Consider the following 19,369-nt stretch of genomic DNA (forward strand, 5'->3'; position numbering starts at 1 on the left):
GTTAATGTAAAATATGTTTCTACACCACTCCAAAAACCGACAGGAAAGTAGCTCTCCAGGAACAGGGTTGTGATATGGTTCAATGATTGTACACAAAGATTGGGTGAAAGAACAAAAGCAGGTCACACCATTGCAACCTTTTGAAATCATGTTTCAAACGTCTTCAAACATACGCAAGCTTGCTAAAAGTGGAGTTTGGGTATTTGTCAAAAATATTATAGGTTTGCAACCAATCGAGTAAGGAGGTGTTGGTTGCCTGACAACGCAGTAGCCAATCGCTGAAGTGTTTGGTTTGTCAGCTCCGGAGTCTGCAAGCCAAGCAAACTCGTGAGGCGGGTTATGCGTTATATCAGAGGGATTATACCCTTCATGATGACATAAAAACGTAAGTTAAGTTTTATTACACGTCATCTGTAGAATGTTCTATGTAGGAGACACTCGCATATCCCTTGGTCTAGATAGTGGCGTTATGTTAGTAGCTAGCATGCTAATTCTACGGTACCTGGTTTGACAGCAGCTTGCCTGCATTTTACCGTTCTCGTATTGGTCCAAACAAGTAATCGTTAGCGAGCTAGCTACTGTAGCGTAAAAACCTGTCCTGCAAACGATATGAACTGCGCTGTTAGACTAGCTATATATGAGTGCTCCAGCTTGTTGTCTTGCTGGCTACCCCGTGCCCATTATTCTACAACGGGCTGTGATTGGTTAAGACGCGTTATAAACCATATGTTTAGCACAGGTGTCTTGTGGTGGGGAGTTTTATGAGCCGCGACGCTCTGTCTAAATATACACGGTTTTGGAAGAGAAAGGACCTTTAATACTGGCGAAATGTTATTTTCCAAAACAAAATGTTCAATTAATACACAACTTTATAGAGTTATGGTTCCCACATGGCCATATTTCAGCGCTTCTTTAGGAGAACAGACGGAAGAAAGTGGACTACTTGTGTTAATGAACGCCTGTGTGTAAATGACACAAACGTGTTGTCACTGAAAAATTCTGCCGGCTGCAACTGTGTTAAAACAGTGTGTAGTAAGTGTGTATTTTGCTTTTTTTAAAACGATTTTCATGTGATAGGAAAGTAAAGGGATTTGTTTCTAGGACCATTACGGCGATTGAGACTCGATTCACGTTTAGATAGAGTATTTGGCTTCCAGGGCCAATTCGCTCTTTAAACAGAACATGTAAAGTCCATGGACTACCTTTAGTCCAATAATGGACTAAGCTATCCCTAGCCAGTCTATCAATAACAAGTCCTCAGGGACCTCGAGCCTTCCACCATTCACCAACTGGTCCCACTTTATCCAGTTATCCAGTTTCAAACTCGATGATGTAGTGAGACTGTATCATGAACTTCATCTGGTATTGGAAGTGGATTTCTAACAACACATTCAACTAGGCACACCACGTCATTTTAACGTGGACATTTGTGTAATATTGATTTCAACCTTTATTCACACTAATAAAGACTGCATAACGTTTGTTGAATTCCCAGTGTGTTATCACTATACTTTAAACAATCTAAAAGAACAATCAAATTCCAATGGAAAAACAATGTCAGATTGTTGATTTAGTTGTCATCTAAATGTGTTATCAAGGCACTTTCAACCATTTTTTAAAAGTACAACAAAGTTCAAATGGGAATATAATGTCAGATATGTTGTATTTATACAACAACTTAATGTTTTATCACTGTGCTTAATCTAGGCCTAATAGCTAGGGATGCACGATATATCAGTAAACATATCAGAATCAGATGATATTAGCTAAAAATGCCAACGTCGGTATCTGCCCGATGTCGAGTTTAAAGCCGATGTGAAAAACCGATGTCAAAGCTGACGTGCATACCTATATAACGTAGGTACACAAAGTAATGACGCCACATAAAAGTTTCCGCTACATGTTCAACACAGCATTCCTAACCCAGCCCACAATGTCTGCTGTGTGGTTCGAGCAGTCAACAAGTCGAGCAGTCATTTGAAAGGGTAAGAACATTTCAGCGAGACAACTCAAAAGCGAAATCCATTATCGCCAAGACAATGGAATTCATTGCCCTTGACAATCAACCATTCTCTGTCGTGGGTGATGTTGGCTTTAGCGACTGGTTGAGCACCGGTACACACTATCGTTACCAAGTGCGCTATTGTTCAGATGTTGCCCTACCGGAGTTACACAGTAATAGCGCCACTGCTATTAGCTTCACGATATACTATGGAACGTCGTTTGGGTCTTTGCTTGTCAACACTATTTGACGCGTTATATAAGCTTTTAATTTGAGACGTCAAATAACACAGTTCTATTATAGAATGTTGTGTGTTCTGAATTTGCACGTGGAAGCCAAGTGTCACCACTACTATCAGTAGCACTGTCAAAACTGTACAAAAAAAGTCTGCAAACACCAGCCACAAACAATGTGTTTACAATACCGCGTTGGTAATAAAGCATTATTTGTTCAACTGCAACTTCTGGGGTAGCTACCTAGCTGGCACCAGTACAACCAGCCTGAAAACAATGACCAGTAGAACAGCAGTCATTTTCACTATTCTTAGCAATGATTTAGGAATCCTTGTGAGTAAGTATTAGCTAGGTAGCCACTTGTTGTTCACCTATTGAAAATGAACTTCAGTTTTTTTAAATAAATAGCTAGCAAGCTACTTAACCCTGTTGCCCAAAGATAATGTTTTAAGCAGCCAGCTAGCTTCATCTGGCTAGTGAGGCTCGACCTGACCGGGTTATGTGTTGTGAAGCTTGCCATAATAAGGATTAGGCACAATAGTGGAATTTGTGGTTTGCCTTCAAAATAAAAGTACCTATTTGAAAGTGATGCAGAAGGTTACAATTGGTGGAATCATGCCATATTTAGACTAGATAATGTTAAACAAGGTTGGAATGTGAACCAATTAAATGGGGTATCAGTCTACTAGGAGACACCCACAGAACACAACTGTGAAGAGAATACGCAAACTGTGCTCGCGACTGGTCGATTGCTCCCGCACATTGGCTAACCGGGCTATCTGCATTGTGTCCCACCCGCCAACCCCTCTTACGCTACTGCTACTCTCTGTTCATCATATATGCTTAGTCACTTTAACCATATCTACATGTACATACTACCTCAATCAGCCTGACTAACCGGTGTCTGTATGTAGCCTCGCTACTTTTATAGCCTGTCTTTTTACTGTTGTTTTATTTCTTTACCTACCTGTTGTTCAACTAATACCTTTTTTGCAAAATTGGTTAGAGCCTGTAAGTAAGCATTTCACTGTAAGGTCTACACCTGTTGTATTCGGCACACGCGACAACAAAAACTTTGATTTGATTTGAAATGTTAGCGTTGTAGCTCTAATCGCGGGACTGTGACTGTGTGAAATCACCTCCCCAGTCAGCCTATTGTGTGCATGGACATTCATACATTGCACTGTACAGCTTTATCTAAGTATTGGGGATCAATGAAATGGGGTAACAGTCTACTCAATACCCAAGCTATTTTTTTCCCAACGTCCTCCTCAGAGTTATCAGACTCCAAAACATCCACACAGTATTGTTTTTTCTCAGGAATAGTGTTCAATACACATAGGTTGACAGTAAATGTGGCTCAATTCACAGTTCTCTCAGATTCCCGCAATAAGAGCTATGATGCTAATGTTTTCTGGGTGTCACTGAGTAGACTGATACCCCATGTCATTGATCCACAATCCATAGGTAAGGCTGTACAGTGAAATAGGTATGCTCCCAATGCAAATCTAAAGTATAATATATCCAGTGTGATTTCAACAGATTTGTCTTTTTGTTGATTTTATATAACAACATTCCAACCTCGTTTAGCATGATCTCTTCAATTATGCCATAATTCTACTATTTGTATTCATTTGCGTCACTGTCAATGACATACTTTTATTTTTGAAGGCTAACCGCAAAGTCCACTATTGTGGCTAATCCTTATTGTAGCTAGCTTCACATAGATGGGTCCGACCACCATTAATAAAATAAGAACTGTGTTATAAATTAGAGTTATTTTAGATAATAACACCTAGCTATATAGTTAGCTAGCTAACGATAGCAACTGAAACAGATTGTCGTTTTGCTATGTTTTTGGGGAAGAACATTGTTTGCATCCATGAGCTAGCTATCTTTTTTTTAATGACCAGCACTATAGGTGAGCGTGACAACTTTACCAGCATCATAGCATACGTGTCGATGAATTGTTGTGACACATGAAATACGAGTGATAGTGTAATCAATGTGTAAAAATGTATGAACGTGTTAAATTATTATGTGATGTGCAGTCATATTCAGGTCAAGATTGGTCAACAAGCTTATTTGGCACATCAAATAGTGTTATTTGACTTATATCTTTTTTGACATGCAAAGACCCAAACAGTGTTCCATAGAAATCCTGGTTGAGAATGAAACAACTGAACAAATGAACAACGAAACAGCACAGGAAATAAGTGAAAGAAATAGGTTTTGATAATTTTTTACTGGTAATGGGGACATACGTAAATGCCAACAAAATAACTTTTTGGTGTGTGTGTGTGTGTGTGTGTGTGTGTGTGTGTGTGTGTGTGTGTGTGTGTGTGTGTGTGTGTGTATGTAACCTTTTATTTAACGAGGCAAGTCAGCTAAGAACAAATTCAATGACGGCCTACCCCGACCAAACCCGGACGACACTGGGCCAATTGTGCGCCGCCCTATGGGACTCCCAATCACGGACGGATTTGATACAGCATGGATTCGAACCAGGGACTGTAGTGACGCATCTTAATGAAAACAAACATCCATTACATTATTAATTATTATGTATTAATTGAACATACTAACCACGTGTACAATATATCTTAGAGAGAACAATGTTGTTGGTTACTGAAATTTGGTTTGGAACTTGTTACTGAAAAAAATGTAAGTTAGAAACATTACATTCCACCACCAGCTGCCCAGTTAACTTCTTTGGGATAGGGGACAGTATTTTCACAGCCGGATAAAAAACATACCCAATTTAATCTGGTTACTACTCCTGCCCAGAAACTAGAATATGCATTTAATTAGTAGATTTGGATAGAAAACACTCTAACGTTTCTAAAACTGTTCGAATGGTGTCTGTGAGTATAACAGAACTCATATGGCAGGCAAAAACCTGAGAAGATTCCATACAGGAAGTGCCCTGTCTGACAATTTGTTGTCCTTCTGTTGCATCTCTATCGAAAATACAGCATCTGTGCTGTAACGTGACATTTTCTAAGGCTTCCATTGGCTCTCTAAAGCCGCCAGAAAGTGGAATGGGGTGTCTGCTGTCTCTGGGCAAAGAACAGCAGCAGAATTTGTAAGTGGTAAGCCTGGGGACAGTGAGACTGAGATGCGCATTCACGAGACTACTCCATTTTTTTCTTTCAGCCTTTGAATGAATACAACGTTGCCCGGTTGGAATATTATCGCTATTTTACGAGAAAAATAGCATAAAAATAGATTTTAAACAGCGTTTGACATGCTTCTAAGTACGGTAATGGAATATTTTGAATTTTTTTGTCACGAAATGCGCTCCTGCGTCACCCTTCGGATAGTGACCTGAACGCACGAACAAAAACGGAGCTATTTGAATATAACTATGGATTATTTAGAACCAAAACAACATTTGTTGTTGAAGTAGAAGTCCTGGGAGTGCATTCTGACGAAGAACAGCAAAGGTAATCCAATTTTTCTAATAGTAATTCTGAGTTTAGTGAGCCCCAAACTTGGTGAGTGTCAAAATAGCTAGCCGTGATGGCCGAGCTATGTACTCAGAATATTGCAAAATGTGCTTTCGCTGAAAAGCTATTTTAAAATCCGACACCGCGATTGCATAAAGGAGTTCTGTATCTATAATTCTTTTGTCAAGGTTTATCATGAGTAATTTAGTAAATTCACCAGAAGTTTTCGGTGGGTATGCTAGTTCTGAACATCACATGCTAATGTAAAAAGCTGGTTTTGGATATAAATATGAACTTGATTGAACAAAACATGCATGTATTGTATAACATAATGTCCTAGGAGTGTCATCTGATGAAGATCATCAAAGGTTAGTGCTGCATTTAGCTGTGGTTTGGGTTTATGTGACATATATGCTTGCTTGGAAAATGGCTGTGTGATTATTTGTGTCTATGTACTCTCCTAACATAATCTAATGTTTTGCTTTCGCAGTAAAGCCTTTTTGAAATTGGACAATGTGGTTAGATTAACGAGAGTCTTATCTTTAAAATGGTGTAAAATAGTTGATTGTTTGAGAAAATTGAATTATGGTATTTTAGTTGGTTTTGTATTTCGCCGTGCGATGCCATTGGCTGTTGGCTAGGGGTCCCGCAGGCGGAACGGGGTTCTGCTAGCGGAACGTCTGTCCTCAACAGGTGAAGGAATGGTTCACTAATCTTTTGGGTAATCTTCTGGAAGTGAATGAAGGGAAGTGAATGATCGTAGACGACACACCCCCTTCAACATGCATACTATAAACAGACCAAACTCATCTTGTCTCCTCTTATTATCTTTGGTTGATGCGAAAAAACAAACATGCTGGCGCGCACAAACTACCTATCATCGGATTACTTTCGATGTCTAGAAAGTGTTTTACTCAATTATTTCGATCAATGTTGAGCTCACCCGTGATGTGATTAATAATAAATAGTAATTGCTGTTAGCTAATTCATATTGTAGTTTCTGTCAGCCTGAGAGTTATAAAAATATGACCGCTTGTGTTGCGTCAATCTTTCCTCAGTTAGCACTAGGACAAATGCAGCCTAAATTTTCCAGTTTGGATGATTGTGTCTGAACATTGCATTCAAAAATAAACTGGCCACATTCTGGACATAACTTTGTGAGGACTGTGTTTGTGCGAAATGTTTCTGTGAAAAAACAGTGTGTCCACTGTAGAATGATCACACCCATTTGTTGGTACGTGTGAAAAGGTAAAAAATCTAGCAGCAGCTCAGATTATTTACCAGGCAAAATATTTTCTTCTGCTAAAATTGCACCAACAAAAAACATGAATGAGCATGCTTTGTAATGTTTCTAAACAGTAAATGTACATTTTACATTTGTCATTTAGCAGAAGATCTTATCCAGAGCGACTTACAGTAGTGAATACATACATTTCATTTTCATGCATTTTTTTTTTTTTGTACTGGCCCCCCGTGGGAATCGAACCCACAACCCTGGCGTTGCAAACACCATGCTCTACCAACTGAGCCACAGGGAAGGCAAGTAGTAAATGTATTACTAGTAAGAACTAATAAGTAATATGGCACATTGTTTAAATACATTTTTTGAGGCCGGAGTCAAAATATCACAGATGAGACAAAAATGTTTACCTGCCCCTTTAAGGGCGGGAGGTTACTGTGGTAATGCAACTCGAGTCATGTTTGTGCCTGTGAGATTGAGTCTGACTAGTATTGGCATTGCTTCTCTTTCCTATCAGTTGAAACTCAAACATTGAAAACAGCCTAGTTTATGAATAAAACAATGTAAATAGCCAAGGAACACAAGGACAAAGTCTCATTTCAGTAGACTTCCATTTGAAGTAGCGTAATTTCCGGACTATTAAGCGCACCTGAATATAAGCTGCACCCACTGAATTAATTGTTTTTATTTATTTTGAACATAAATAAGCCGCACATGTCTATAAACCGCAGGTGCCTACCGGTACATTGAAACAAATGAACTTTACACAGGCTTTAACGAAACACGGCTTGTAACAAAAATATATAGGCTTTAACCTCTTACATCTAGACGTTCCGCTAGCGGAACACCTGCTCCAATATCCAATGATAGGCGTGGCGGGAATTACAAATTCCTCAAAAATACAAAAACTTCAATTTTTCAAACATATGACTATTTCACAGCATTTTAAAGACAAGACTCTCCTTTATCTAACCACACTGTCCGATTTCAAAAAGGCTTTACAGCGAAAGCAAAACATTAGATTATGTCAGCAGAGTACCAAGCCAGAAATAATCAGACACCCATTTTTCAAGCTAGCATATAATGTCACAAAAACCCAGAAGACAGCTAAATGCAGCACTAACCTTTGATGATCTTCATCAGATGACACTTCTAGGACATTATGTTATACAATACATGCATGTTTTGTTCAATCAAGTTCATATTTATATAAAAAAAACAGCTTTTTACATTAGCATGTGACGTTCAGAACTAGCATAACTTCCGGGGAATTTGCTAACAATTTACTAAATTACTCACGATAAACGTTCACAAAAAGCATAACAATTATTTTAAGAATTATAGATACAGAACTCCTCTATGCACTCGATATGTCTGATTTTTAAATAGCTTTTTGGTGAAAGCACATTTTGCAATATTCTAAGTACATAGCCCAGCCATCACGGGCTAGCTATTTAGACACCCGGCAAGTTTAGCACTCACCAATATCAGATTTACTATTATAAAAGTTTGATTACCTTTTGTTGTCTTCGTCAGAATGCACTCCCAGGACTGCTACTTCAATAACAAATGTTGGTTTGGTCCAAAATAATCCATCGTTATATCCGAATAGCGGCGTTTTGTTCGTGCGTCCCAGACACTATCCGAAATGGTAAATCAGGGTTGCGCGCATGGCGCAATTCGTGACAAAAAAATTCTAAATATTCCATTACCGTACTTCGAAGCATGTCAACCGCTGTTTAAAATCTATTTTTATGCAATTTATCTCGTAAAAAAGCGATAATATTCCGACCGGGAATCTCCTTTTCGGCAAACGGAGGAAAAATCACAAAGACGGGGCGGCCAGGGCATGCGCCTAAGCCCACAGTCCCTTGATCGGCCACTTGAGAAAGGCGATAATGTGTTTCAGCCTGGGGCTGGGATGACGACATTCTGTTTTTTCCCGGGCTCTGAGCGCCCATGGAAGACGTAGGAAGTGTCACGTTAGAGCAGAGATCCTTAGTAAAAGATAGAGATGGCAAATAAGTTCAAGAAATGGTCAGACAGGCCACTTCCTGTAAAGGAATCTCTCAGGTTTTGACCTGCCATTTGAGTTCTGTTATACTCACAGACACCATTCAAACAGTTTTAGAAACTTTGGAGTGTTTTCTATCCAAATGCATATCCTAGCTTCTGGGCCTGAGTAGCAGGCAGTTTACTCTGGGCACCTTATTCATCCAAGCTACTCAATACTGCCCCCAGATCCCAAAGATTATATACAGTACCAGTCAAAATTTTGGACGCCTAATTATATGCATATTGTAGTTACTGGGCAGGAGTAGTAACCAGATTAAATCGGGTACGTTTTTTTATCCAGCCGTGAAAATACTGCCCCCTAGCCATAACAGGTTAACGAAACACGGCTTGTAACAAAAAAAAAATAGGCTTTAACGAAGCACGGCTTGTAACAAAAATAAATAGGCTTTAACGAAACGCGGCTTGTAACAAAAAATAAAAAATTAGCAGTAAACAGTAGCCTACCAAGAAAGTCATTGGTCACTATCTTCCTCCTCCTGTGCACTGAAACCATCTCCTTCGGTGTTGGAGTTGAATAGCCTCAGAATTGCTTCATCCGATATTGGATCGTTTTCATTGTCGCTCTCGTCACTTTCATCCAGAGGCAAATCCCCCGCTGAGCCCTCTTCAACACGCAGCAGTCCAGCCTTTCGAAACCCGTTGATAGTGGATTTTTTTGACAATGCTCCACGCTGTCAGGACCCACGAATTTGAAAGCGGGAAAAATCCATATATTAGCCGCGTCATTGTTTAAGCCGCGAAGTTCAAAGCGTGGGAAAAAAGTTGCGGCTTATAGTCCGGAATTTACGGTAAATTAAACAAACTTTTATATCTGTCACTCAGGTCTTCACATGCGTGCGCATAGCCAGGCAGTGTTGCCGCTCAAGGCAGAAACACTTTGCACATTTTACAGTGTGCATTCACTTCAGATCAGGGAGATACAACCATATTCTCTAGAACAGTGATTCTCAACTGGTGGGTTGCGACCAAAATGTGGGTTGCGGGAGGTTTTGAGTGGGTCATGGGTGTCTGAGTAAAAAAATTATGTATGAAGAAATACTCCAGTCTGAACTCAAATGACTTAAACCAAGTAGAAAGTGTGTAATATCTCATTAAGAATTTAATCTCTGAAAATGTTATCTTCAATCACAGTATTTTCAATATAGAGCTATTAGCAGCACTATGTTAGCTGATTTTTGTGGTCTCAAGCCAGTGAGTTTATTAACATTCTTCATCAAGAATATGAGCAAAATTGTCTTATTGACAATGTAAGAGGTGGGAATGTTGTTCCCTTGTTATATTCAGTTGAAGTCGGAAGTTTACATACACTTTAGCCAAAAACTCAGTTTTTCACAATTCCTGTCATTTAATCCAAGTAAAAATTCCCTGTCTCAGGTCAATTAGGATCACCACTTTACTTTAAGAATGCAAAATGTACTAGAGAGAGTGATTTATTTCAGCTTTTATTTCTTTCATCACATTCCCAGTGGGTCAGAAGTTTACATACACTCAATTAGTATTTGGTAGCATTGCTTTTAAATTGTTTAACTTGGGTCAAACATTTCGGGTAGCCTTCCACAAGCGTCCCACAATAAGTTGGGTGAATTTTGTCCCATTACACTGTCAGGATGAACTGGTGTAACTGAGTCAGGTTTGTAGGCCTCCTTGCTTGAACAGCTTTGATGGCCACTCCAATACCTTGACTTTGTTGTCCTTAAGCCGTTTTGCCACAATTTTGGAAGTATGCTTGGGGTCATTGTCCATTTGGAAGACCCATTTGCGACCAAGCTTTAACTTCCTGACTGATGTCTTGAGATGTTGCTTTAATATATCCACATAATTTTGCTCTCTCATGATGCCATCTATTTTGTGAAGTGCACCAGTCCCTCCTGCAACAAAGCACCCCCACAACATGATGCTGCCACCCCCGTGCTTCACGGTTGCGATGGTGTTCTTCGGCTTGCAAGCATCCCCCTTTTTCCTCCAAGCATAACAATGGTCATTATAGCCAAACAGTTATATTTTTGTTTCATCAGACCAGAGGACATTTCTCCAAAAAGTATGATCTTTGTCCCCATGTGCAGTTGCAAACCGTAGTCTGGCTTTTTTAATGGCGGTTTGGAGCAGTGGCTTCTTCCTTGATGAGCGGCCTTTCAGGTTATGTCGATATAGAAACTTTTGTACCTGTTTCCTCCAGCATCTTCACAAGGTCCTTTGCTGTTGTTCTGGGATTGATTTGCACTTTTTGTACCAAAGTACGTTCATCTCTAGGAGACAGAACGTGTCTCCTTCCTGAGCGGTATGAAGGCTGTGTGGTCCCATGGTGTTTATACTTGCGTACTATTGTTTGTACAGATGAACATGGTACCTTCAGTTGTTTGGAACTTGCTCCCAAGGATGAACCAGACTTGTGGAGGCCTTGGCTGATTTCTTTTGATTTTCCCATGATGTCAAGCAAAGAGGCTTTGAGTTTGAAGGTAGGCCTTGAAATACATCCACAATACACCTCCAGTTGACTCAAATGATGTCAATTAGCCAGTCAGAAGCTTCTAAAGCCATGACATCATTTTCTGGAATTTTCCAAGCTGTTTAAAGGCACAGTCAACTTAGTGTATGTAAACTTCTGACCCACTGGAATTGTGATACAGTGAAATAATCTGTCTGTAAACAATTGTTGGAAAAATTACTTGTGTCATGCACAAAGTAGATGTCCTAACCGACTTGCCAAAACTTTAGTTTGTTAACAATAAATTTGTGGAGTGGTTGAAAAACGAGTTTTAATGACTCCAACCTAAGTGCATGTAAACTTCTGACTTGAACTGTATCAAAGCTAAGCAGGGCTTGGTTAAAGCCTTGGATAGAGACCAAATTGCATGTAAACTTCTGACTTGAACTGTATCAAAGCTAAGCAGGGCTTGGTTAAAGCATTGGATCGAGACCAAATTGACAGCCGTAAATAGATAATGTCTCCAGTAGGAGATGCTGCCCAGCCTATTGATTTTTTCTGAAAGTGGATATAAAGTTTAAGATCTGACGTTGTTTCAAAGGTATGAATTCAACATATTGTATACAAGGTTTGTCTGTGGAAAATTGGTTACCATGATGAAATAATCCGGTGGTTGAAATTTCACCCTCAACAACCGTTTATGTGGATGACTTGGCAAATCCAATGTATTTTCCACATAGATTCCACATCACGATACAGTGACAAATTACTTTGAAACAACATTAATTCAACCAGTTTGTGCCCAGTGGGATAACTCAATCAGATAGAAGGAAGTTATACCTAACCCACTGGGCAAAAACTGATTGAATCAACTGTGTCACGTCATTTCAAACCCCAAAATCTGTGACGACGTTGAATCAACGTGAAAAATGAATTGGATTTGCAAGAAGTCATCAGCATAAGGGCATTTAGACTTTTTTTTTCACCCAACTTTTAACCTAGGCCTAAATCCAATGACGTTAAAAAAAAAATGATTTCACGTTGAATCCACGTTAGTTGACAACTCAACCAATTGTAAATCAAAACTAGACATTGAACTGACGTCTGTGCCCAGTGGGCAGGATTTATCAAGTTAATTAACAGTAAGTTTATTAAGTGTCTGACTAGCCTAAATAAGCTTGGTAGGTTCACCATCTGTCCAGTAGATTCAATTAGATTAAGTGTCACCAGAAGGTCCTGAATGGTTTGGGTGGTAAAGCAATATAAATTATTGAAACAAACCCAACATGCATAAATTGTTATCCCACTTCTTAAAATTTTATTTTTTGTTTTGTTATTGTGAATTTGTTTAATTCAATTTCATTTTGTTGACCCTTTTCAGATTTAACAAAGCCTACATTTTATAGCCCTAGGCTAACCCTACAATTATTCATTTCCTCCGTGCTTGTCTGGTCAACTGTTTTTGAAAGGGTAGCCTACAAGCCATGGGTTGTTTTAATTGCACAAGGGTCTGTTTCTGCAGATAAAATACCATATTATGTCTCTTGGATTAGGCTGGTGATAAGAGTATGAGGAGATGGTATGTTGCTATTCCATTTGTTAATAGCTTAACTTCATTGGTAAAATTGTGTATTGCCCAGTTTCTTTGCTCTAATTTGGTGGTTCCTTCTTTCCTCAACCACATTTGTAGTTGTACAAATTATATGCTATAACATGCTAATATAGAATACTAATATGTAGGTCTACTTGATGTGCAAAAACCAACAGTGCCTTAAACTGCAATTCAACCTTTGGATTCTTACAATGACGATATGAATCCCAGCCTGTGTTGCTGTAGAACTGGTGCCTGCTGAGAAAAAGGATTTGGCTTTGTCCCTTCCTAATAAGCTCCCCATGCTCCCCTGTTCTTTAGGCTATTGCATGTTTCCATCCCTCCTTGTAGACGTCCATCGTCCCTAGTAATCCTGTGTCTCGTGTCCACTTGTTGAATGTGCACTGCTAATCTATTATCTGCCCCTCTATTTCAGGAGCTGTCTGCGTAGGCCATTCCGTGAGCTGCATGTATCCTGGGAGGTAGCGGATGATCCAGACACATTCGGTGTGTTCTGAAGCACCGCTGCCCTGAGGGAGTCTGGAGGACTGCAGCGATGCCAGAATCTTCACTTGGTGAGTATTACATTGACCTTATGTACCGCTTGTGGTTTTCTTTGAAATTGTGATGCAGTTTTTCAGCTTTGTTTAGTTTGATTATGATTCTCCATTCGTCACTCCACTAGTAGTATAGAGCTAGCCTACTTAGTTAAAGATGCAGTGATGAGTAGCTAGGCTGCTATTGTCTCATTTTTCTGGTGCTCTACATCAAGTAAAGCCTCATGTGTAAAGGAGAAGATTAAATTGACAGAAATAGCAGATTAATGCTATTTTAAGGTTGTGTGCCCATAGTAACCTCGATTCCAAAACTCACTCGTAAAAGGAATGCCTCATTGCCTTTCTGTTATCGCGAAGATATTATACTCTTTATGCATACTATTTTGCTTCCCAATAGTCCACCGCAGTGGACGCGTCCATAATACCCATAAAAACACCGAAATGGTTTGTGTTTATTTTTTTTGCATTACATTTTTCACATTGCAATAAAACATAGATCTTTTTTTTTATTGTGTGTTTGGTGCAGGCTTACCTTGGCGCGACGTTTTGTAATTTGTGTAATTCTCTCTCGGACCATGTGAGTTTTATCAATATATTCACCTCAATTTACTCCAAAAAATGTGCAATGCAAATTATTGATAAGTTACCTTGTCCGAGAGAGATTTGTGCGGTTATCAATATGTAGCGCCAGGGTAAGCCTACATGAAGTAGTTCTAAAATCCCTGAGGGAAAAATGTAATAGTGAAAAAATGCTTGGAACAATTTCCGGGTTTAGCATTCATAATGTAGTACTCAATGTCATTTTCGCTTCCCAGAATTTTTTATTTATTTCATGCTAATGATTCAAAATTAGACTGACAATAAGGTTGGAATTCAAATGTTTCTAATAGCCCTGGATTTTCACTCAGTTTTTATACTGTAGCCTATTGGGTGTTTCAACCATGTTGAAGGAGAATTTTACTATTTAGGCTTTAATCTGTATTTTTTTATGTATGTTAAAGAAGGGTTCTGAAACTTACCCCATCAGCAATTGACTTCCTCAAACTCATTCTGGAGTTCCAGGGCATCCAAAAACATGAACAAAGGCTTCAAAAACACCTGAATACGTAATTTTACAAACGGCAAAGCTCTCAGTATCGTGATGCAAGTTGTTAGATGTTGTACACAAGAAATTGTCATACCAAACTTTATCCGCAATGTTATAATCAATTTTGTTGAACTCAAGCGATAATTTCCGTTGTGCATATTATCGTGCATGCGTGTGCTCCCTTGTTCTCAATTCCTCTCACTACTGCATGCGTGTAAGGTAGGGTGGCATGGAAGCTCACTAGCCAGTCCACAGAAGCACACTACCCAGTCCACAACAACGTTTCCACTGTAAACACAGAGCTGCTAGCTTGCTGACCGGTCGCTAATCTACCAAGCTAGCAGATAATTATTCTTTCAAACTACTATGCTACAAACATTTATGACTATGAATACGAGGATGAAATCGAATTTGCAGGTGAGCCTTATTTCTTTGAACCGGAATACACAGACGAGGAGTTTCAACAGAGGCTCAGGCAGAGGCTCAGGCTGATATTCATCAAGCATCCGAGGCCCGACTCAGGACATCTGGGGACTGGTGGTGTACCTGAGGGCAATGCCAAGCGATGCCCACTGAGAACTAGTGTCTTTGCTGCCCAGATTGGGACCTGCTTATGCCACCCTTGGAAAATCTGTCTGTCTGGCGACGAGACAACGTTGACCCGTGAGCCCACCCTACTCTGTGTAACCAGTGACAATAACTTTCCAGCCCTCATTAACCCGGCAGTTGTAGAAACATTTTTCCGTGTGCAAAAAATAAGCTGGAAGAGACATCGGCCAGAGGGACCAAATGGCCACCTGTCAATAAAGTAAGTACCTGTAGTTTTTATGTGATAAATAGACTTCCCAGCATTACAGTATTCATAGGCTGCGTCAAATGTCATCCCTCACCCAAATGCTCATCAGTAGGCCTACCTAGTGTTATTCTGCTTTCGCACAGATATTTATATTTATTCATTTTCTAGGCAATATAGACTTGTGGTCTTGGAATGGGGATTGAAAGGCAAATGACTTGGCCGTGGTCAGAGACGAGTGTTACTCAGTTGCCTCGTCAGAATCATCTGCAACAAGTACCCTCACACACCGGTGTCTACGTTGGATTCAAGGAGTTAGATGAAGCCTTCAGAATCCTTTGCACAATCTTCCACCGATGGCTTATATCCTTTCCCTTTCTATACAGTGTATTCAGAAAGTTGTTTGCTACATTACAGCCTTATTCTAAAATTGATTAAGTAATTGTATTCCCTCATCAATCTACAGACAATACCCCATAATGACAAAGCGAAAACAGGTTTTTAGACCTTTTTTGAAAATAAAAAACAGATACATATATTATTCATACTATTTGCTATGAGACTCGAAATTGAGCTCAGGTGCATCCTGATTCCATTGATCATCCTTGAGATGTTTCTACAACTTTATTGTATTCCACCTGTGGTAAATTCATCTTTCCCTCGATCCTGACTAGTCTCCCAATCCCTGCCGATGGAAAAACATCCCCAAAGCATGATGCTGCCACCACCATGCTTCACCTTCGGATGGTGCCAGGTTTCGTGACGCTTGGCATTCAGGCCAAAGTGTTCAATCTTGGTTTCATCAGACCAGAGAATCTTGTTTGTCATGGTCTGAGAGTCCTTTAGGTGCCATTTGGCAAACTCCAAGCAAGCTATCATGTGCCTTTTTTACTGAGGAGTGGCTTCCGTCTGGCAACATAAAGGCCTGATTGGTGGAGTGCTGCAGAGATGGTTGTCCTTCTGGAAGTTTCTCCCATCTCCACAGAGGAACTCTGGAGCTCTGTCAGAGTGACCATCGGGTTCTTGGTCACCTCCCTGACCACGGCCCTTCTCTCCTGATTGCTCAGTTTGGCCGGGCGGCAAGCTCTAGAAGGTTCCAAACTTCTTCCATTTAAGAATGATGGAGGCCACTGTGTTCTTGGGGACCTTCAATGCTGCAGAAATGTTTTAGTACCCTTCCCCAGATCAGTGCCTTGACACAATCCTGTCTTGGAGCTCTACAGACCATTTCTTCAGCCTCATGGCTTGGTTTTTGCTCTGACATGCACTGTCAACTGTGGGACCTTATCAGTGGTGGGAAAAGTACCCAATTGTCATACTTGAGTAAAATTAAAGATACCTTTTAATAGAGAATGACTCAAGTAAAAGTGAATGTCACCCAGTAAAATACTACTTGAGTAAAAGTCTAAAAGTATTTGGTTTTAATTATACTTAAGTATCAAAAGTACAAATACAAATCATTTCACATTTCTTATATTATGCAATCCAGGGGTTAGGGTGCTAACTTCGTGATCTGGTAACTCTTCCGAGAGGTCGTCAGTAGAATAAGGGAGTTATCATGGAAGGTGACGTCAGATCATGTCTTAAAGATACACTTCTCCTTAATGCAACTGCTGTGTCAGATTTCAAAAAAGCTTTACCGAAAAAGCACACCATGCAATAATCTGAGTACGGCGCTCAGACACAAAAACATGCCATACAATATATCCGCCATGTTGGAGTCAACAATAGTCAGAAATAGCATTATAAATATTCACTTACCTTTGATGATCTTCATCAGAATGCACTCCCAGGAATCCCCGTTCCACAATAAATGTTTGTTTTGTTCGATAAAGTCCATCCTTTATGTCCAAATACCTCTACACACTGCGAACAATTTAGACTAAGGATGCATTGAGATACTGATCTTTCATTACCAGGCCACCGTGACAGGAAAACAGGGACAAAGGGGGTCTCTAATGAGAACAGTTATTACCGGCAATAAAAAGGTTTTGTTTGTAAATGTACATTCTAACAGGGAGAATGTGTGCTAAGTTGAGAAGCTGGGATTCGAGTCCTATTCTTAAAGTAAGCACTAAGGAATGTAATTCTAAATTTGGGTTAAATCATTTATAGAATGTTTTAGTTATGATTTGGACACAGCGAGAGATAGTTGCTACAGAACGGTGAGGGGTGGGGGCACTGCTAAAATGTATTTGACCGAGGGAGGCTCCATAAACCTTATCTCTAAGTGTCAACCGTGAAAGTTTTGTTCTCTTTTGTTTTACCATGTAATCAAAATGTTTATGTTAAATCGCATCAATGGGTGGTGCTAAGTTATTAAACATGTACTTTTTTTCTCTTTCAAGTCAATATGTTTTTAGGTTTCGTGGAACATGAGTGATCATTGTTCCAGAGGAGGGACTGATGTATATTGACTAATTGATTTGAGAATGTTTTAGTATTTTTCTAACTGTAGAAATGCATTAGGAGTAGTAACTAGTGTGTTATGGGTTAGATGGAATGATAGAGGAGTATCATTCCGAGAGACTATATATTGTTACAGGAGATAGCGTCATAGGAGAGGGAGGACAGCTAACTGTACACAATATGGGGATTTAATTGAACATTACACATACCCAGATCATGGTGAAAGTAGAAGAGATAGGGGTGGCATTTCAGACACTATGGTAAACGTTCAAGAAACCTGTGACTCAGAGTTTTGTTAGTTTGGATATTCTTCCCGACTAATTAATCTTTTTCCCAATTTCTAACAGCCGGCGAACACTTGACAGATGAATTCCAAATCAAATCAAAGTTTATTTGTCACACACCGAATACAAAAGGTGTAGGCCTTACAGTGAAATGCTTACTTACAGGCTCTAACCAATAGTGCAAAAAAGGTGTTAGGTGAACAATAGGTAAGTAAAGAAATAAAACAACAGTAAAAAAGACAGGCTATATACAGTAGTGAGGCTACATACAGACACCAGTTAGTCAGGCTGATTGAGGTAGTATGTACATGTAGATATGGTTAAAGTGACTATGCATATATGATGAATAGAGAGTAGCAGTAGTGTAAAATTGAAGGAGTATATAGGCATGGGCCATGTTAGTAGTAGCAGGGGTTACTTTAGTAGCATTGTTGGGATATCAGTTTATGAGGACATGCCACATGGCTTGGTAACTGGGAGGCCGATGGGAGTACAGGGGAGGCTGTTATTCAAATGTCTCAAATTAGTGATCGTGCCATAAGAGGAGAGTCTATGTTGTCAGGAAATGACCCATGTGTTGCAGTGTGTATATCCTCAGGTGAAAGCAGAGATAACCAAGGGCACGGGCTGAATTCTGGAAATGGAGTGAACATCAAGATACACCAGGCGGGGGTGTTGGTACAGCATTGGTTTGGTCCACATACAGTAGTCCTTACAGCATCTGCAGCGGTAAAGATGTCTCTCCTTGGTGGGTGCATTGTTCTCACGTGAAGTGAGGTCCAGCTGCATAATGGGTGAGCTTGAAGACACCATGACAGAGGAAACGGAGCGAAAGAGAGAGAGAGAGACTAGATTCCACTGTAAGATATGAAGATGGGTTGGGTCTGGGAGCTACTTTAAACATCATAGTTTGGGTTGGGTTAGCTGCTTTATTGGTTTATGCATCATATGAAAGAGGATAGATGTTGGGGTAATTGTACTCTAAACAACATGTTGAAGGCATTGATGTGAAAGCATATACAGTCCTGAGTTACCTTAATAAGAGGATGTAGGATTGTTGCAATGGAGGAGATGGGGAACAAAGTGAAAATTACATGACTTGGGAACACCTCTCGGAACCTGGGGCCAAAAAGGGAAGACTGGGTGAAAGCATGAGGAGGCTTTTTAGGGATTTCATTTTTGTGAAATCCAGCAGAAAAGTATCCTGGAGGCATAGAGTCAGG

General features: G+C 39.8%; 1 protein-coding gene across 3 annotated transcripts in view; it reads left to right on the top strand.

Moving 5' to 3' along the window:
• The first annotated feature begins 282 nt into the window (after positions 1 to 282).
• The window catches only part of ssx2ipb (synovial sarcoma, X breakpoint 2 interacting protein b), a 36,534-nt gene continuing 17,447 nt past the window's right edge, over positions 283 to 19,369 (top strand). For all 3 annotated transcript variants that reach the window (XR_001330478.3, XM_014215631.3, XM_014215632.3), the window contains exons 1-2: positions 283 to 385; positions 13,453 to 13,591. Coding sequence is in view for 2 of the 3 variants with exons in the window: in XM_014215631.3 (XP_014071106.1) it covers positions 13,573 to 13,591 (19 nt within the window). In the remaining variant the exon portion in view is untranslated. The remainder of the gene's footprint in view (positions 386 to 13,452; positions 13,592 to 19,369) is intronic.

Source organism: Salmo salar, chromosome 10, assembly GCF_965601325.2.
Source record: "Salmo salar chromosome 10, fSalSal1, whole genome shotgun sequence".
Classification (NCBI taxonomy): Eukaryota; Metazoa; Chordata; class Actinopteri; order Salmoniformes; family Salmonidae; genus Salmo; species Salmo salar.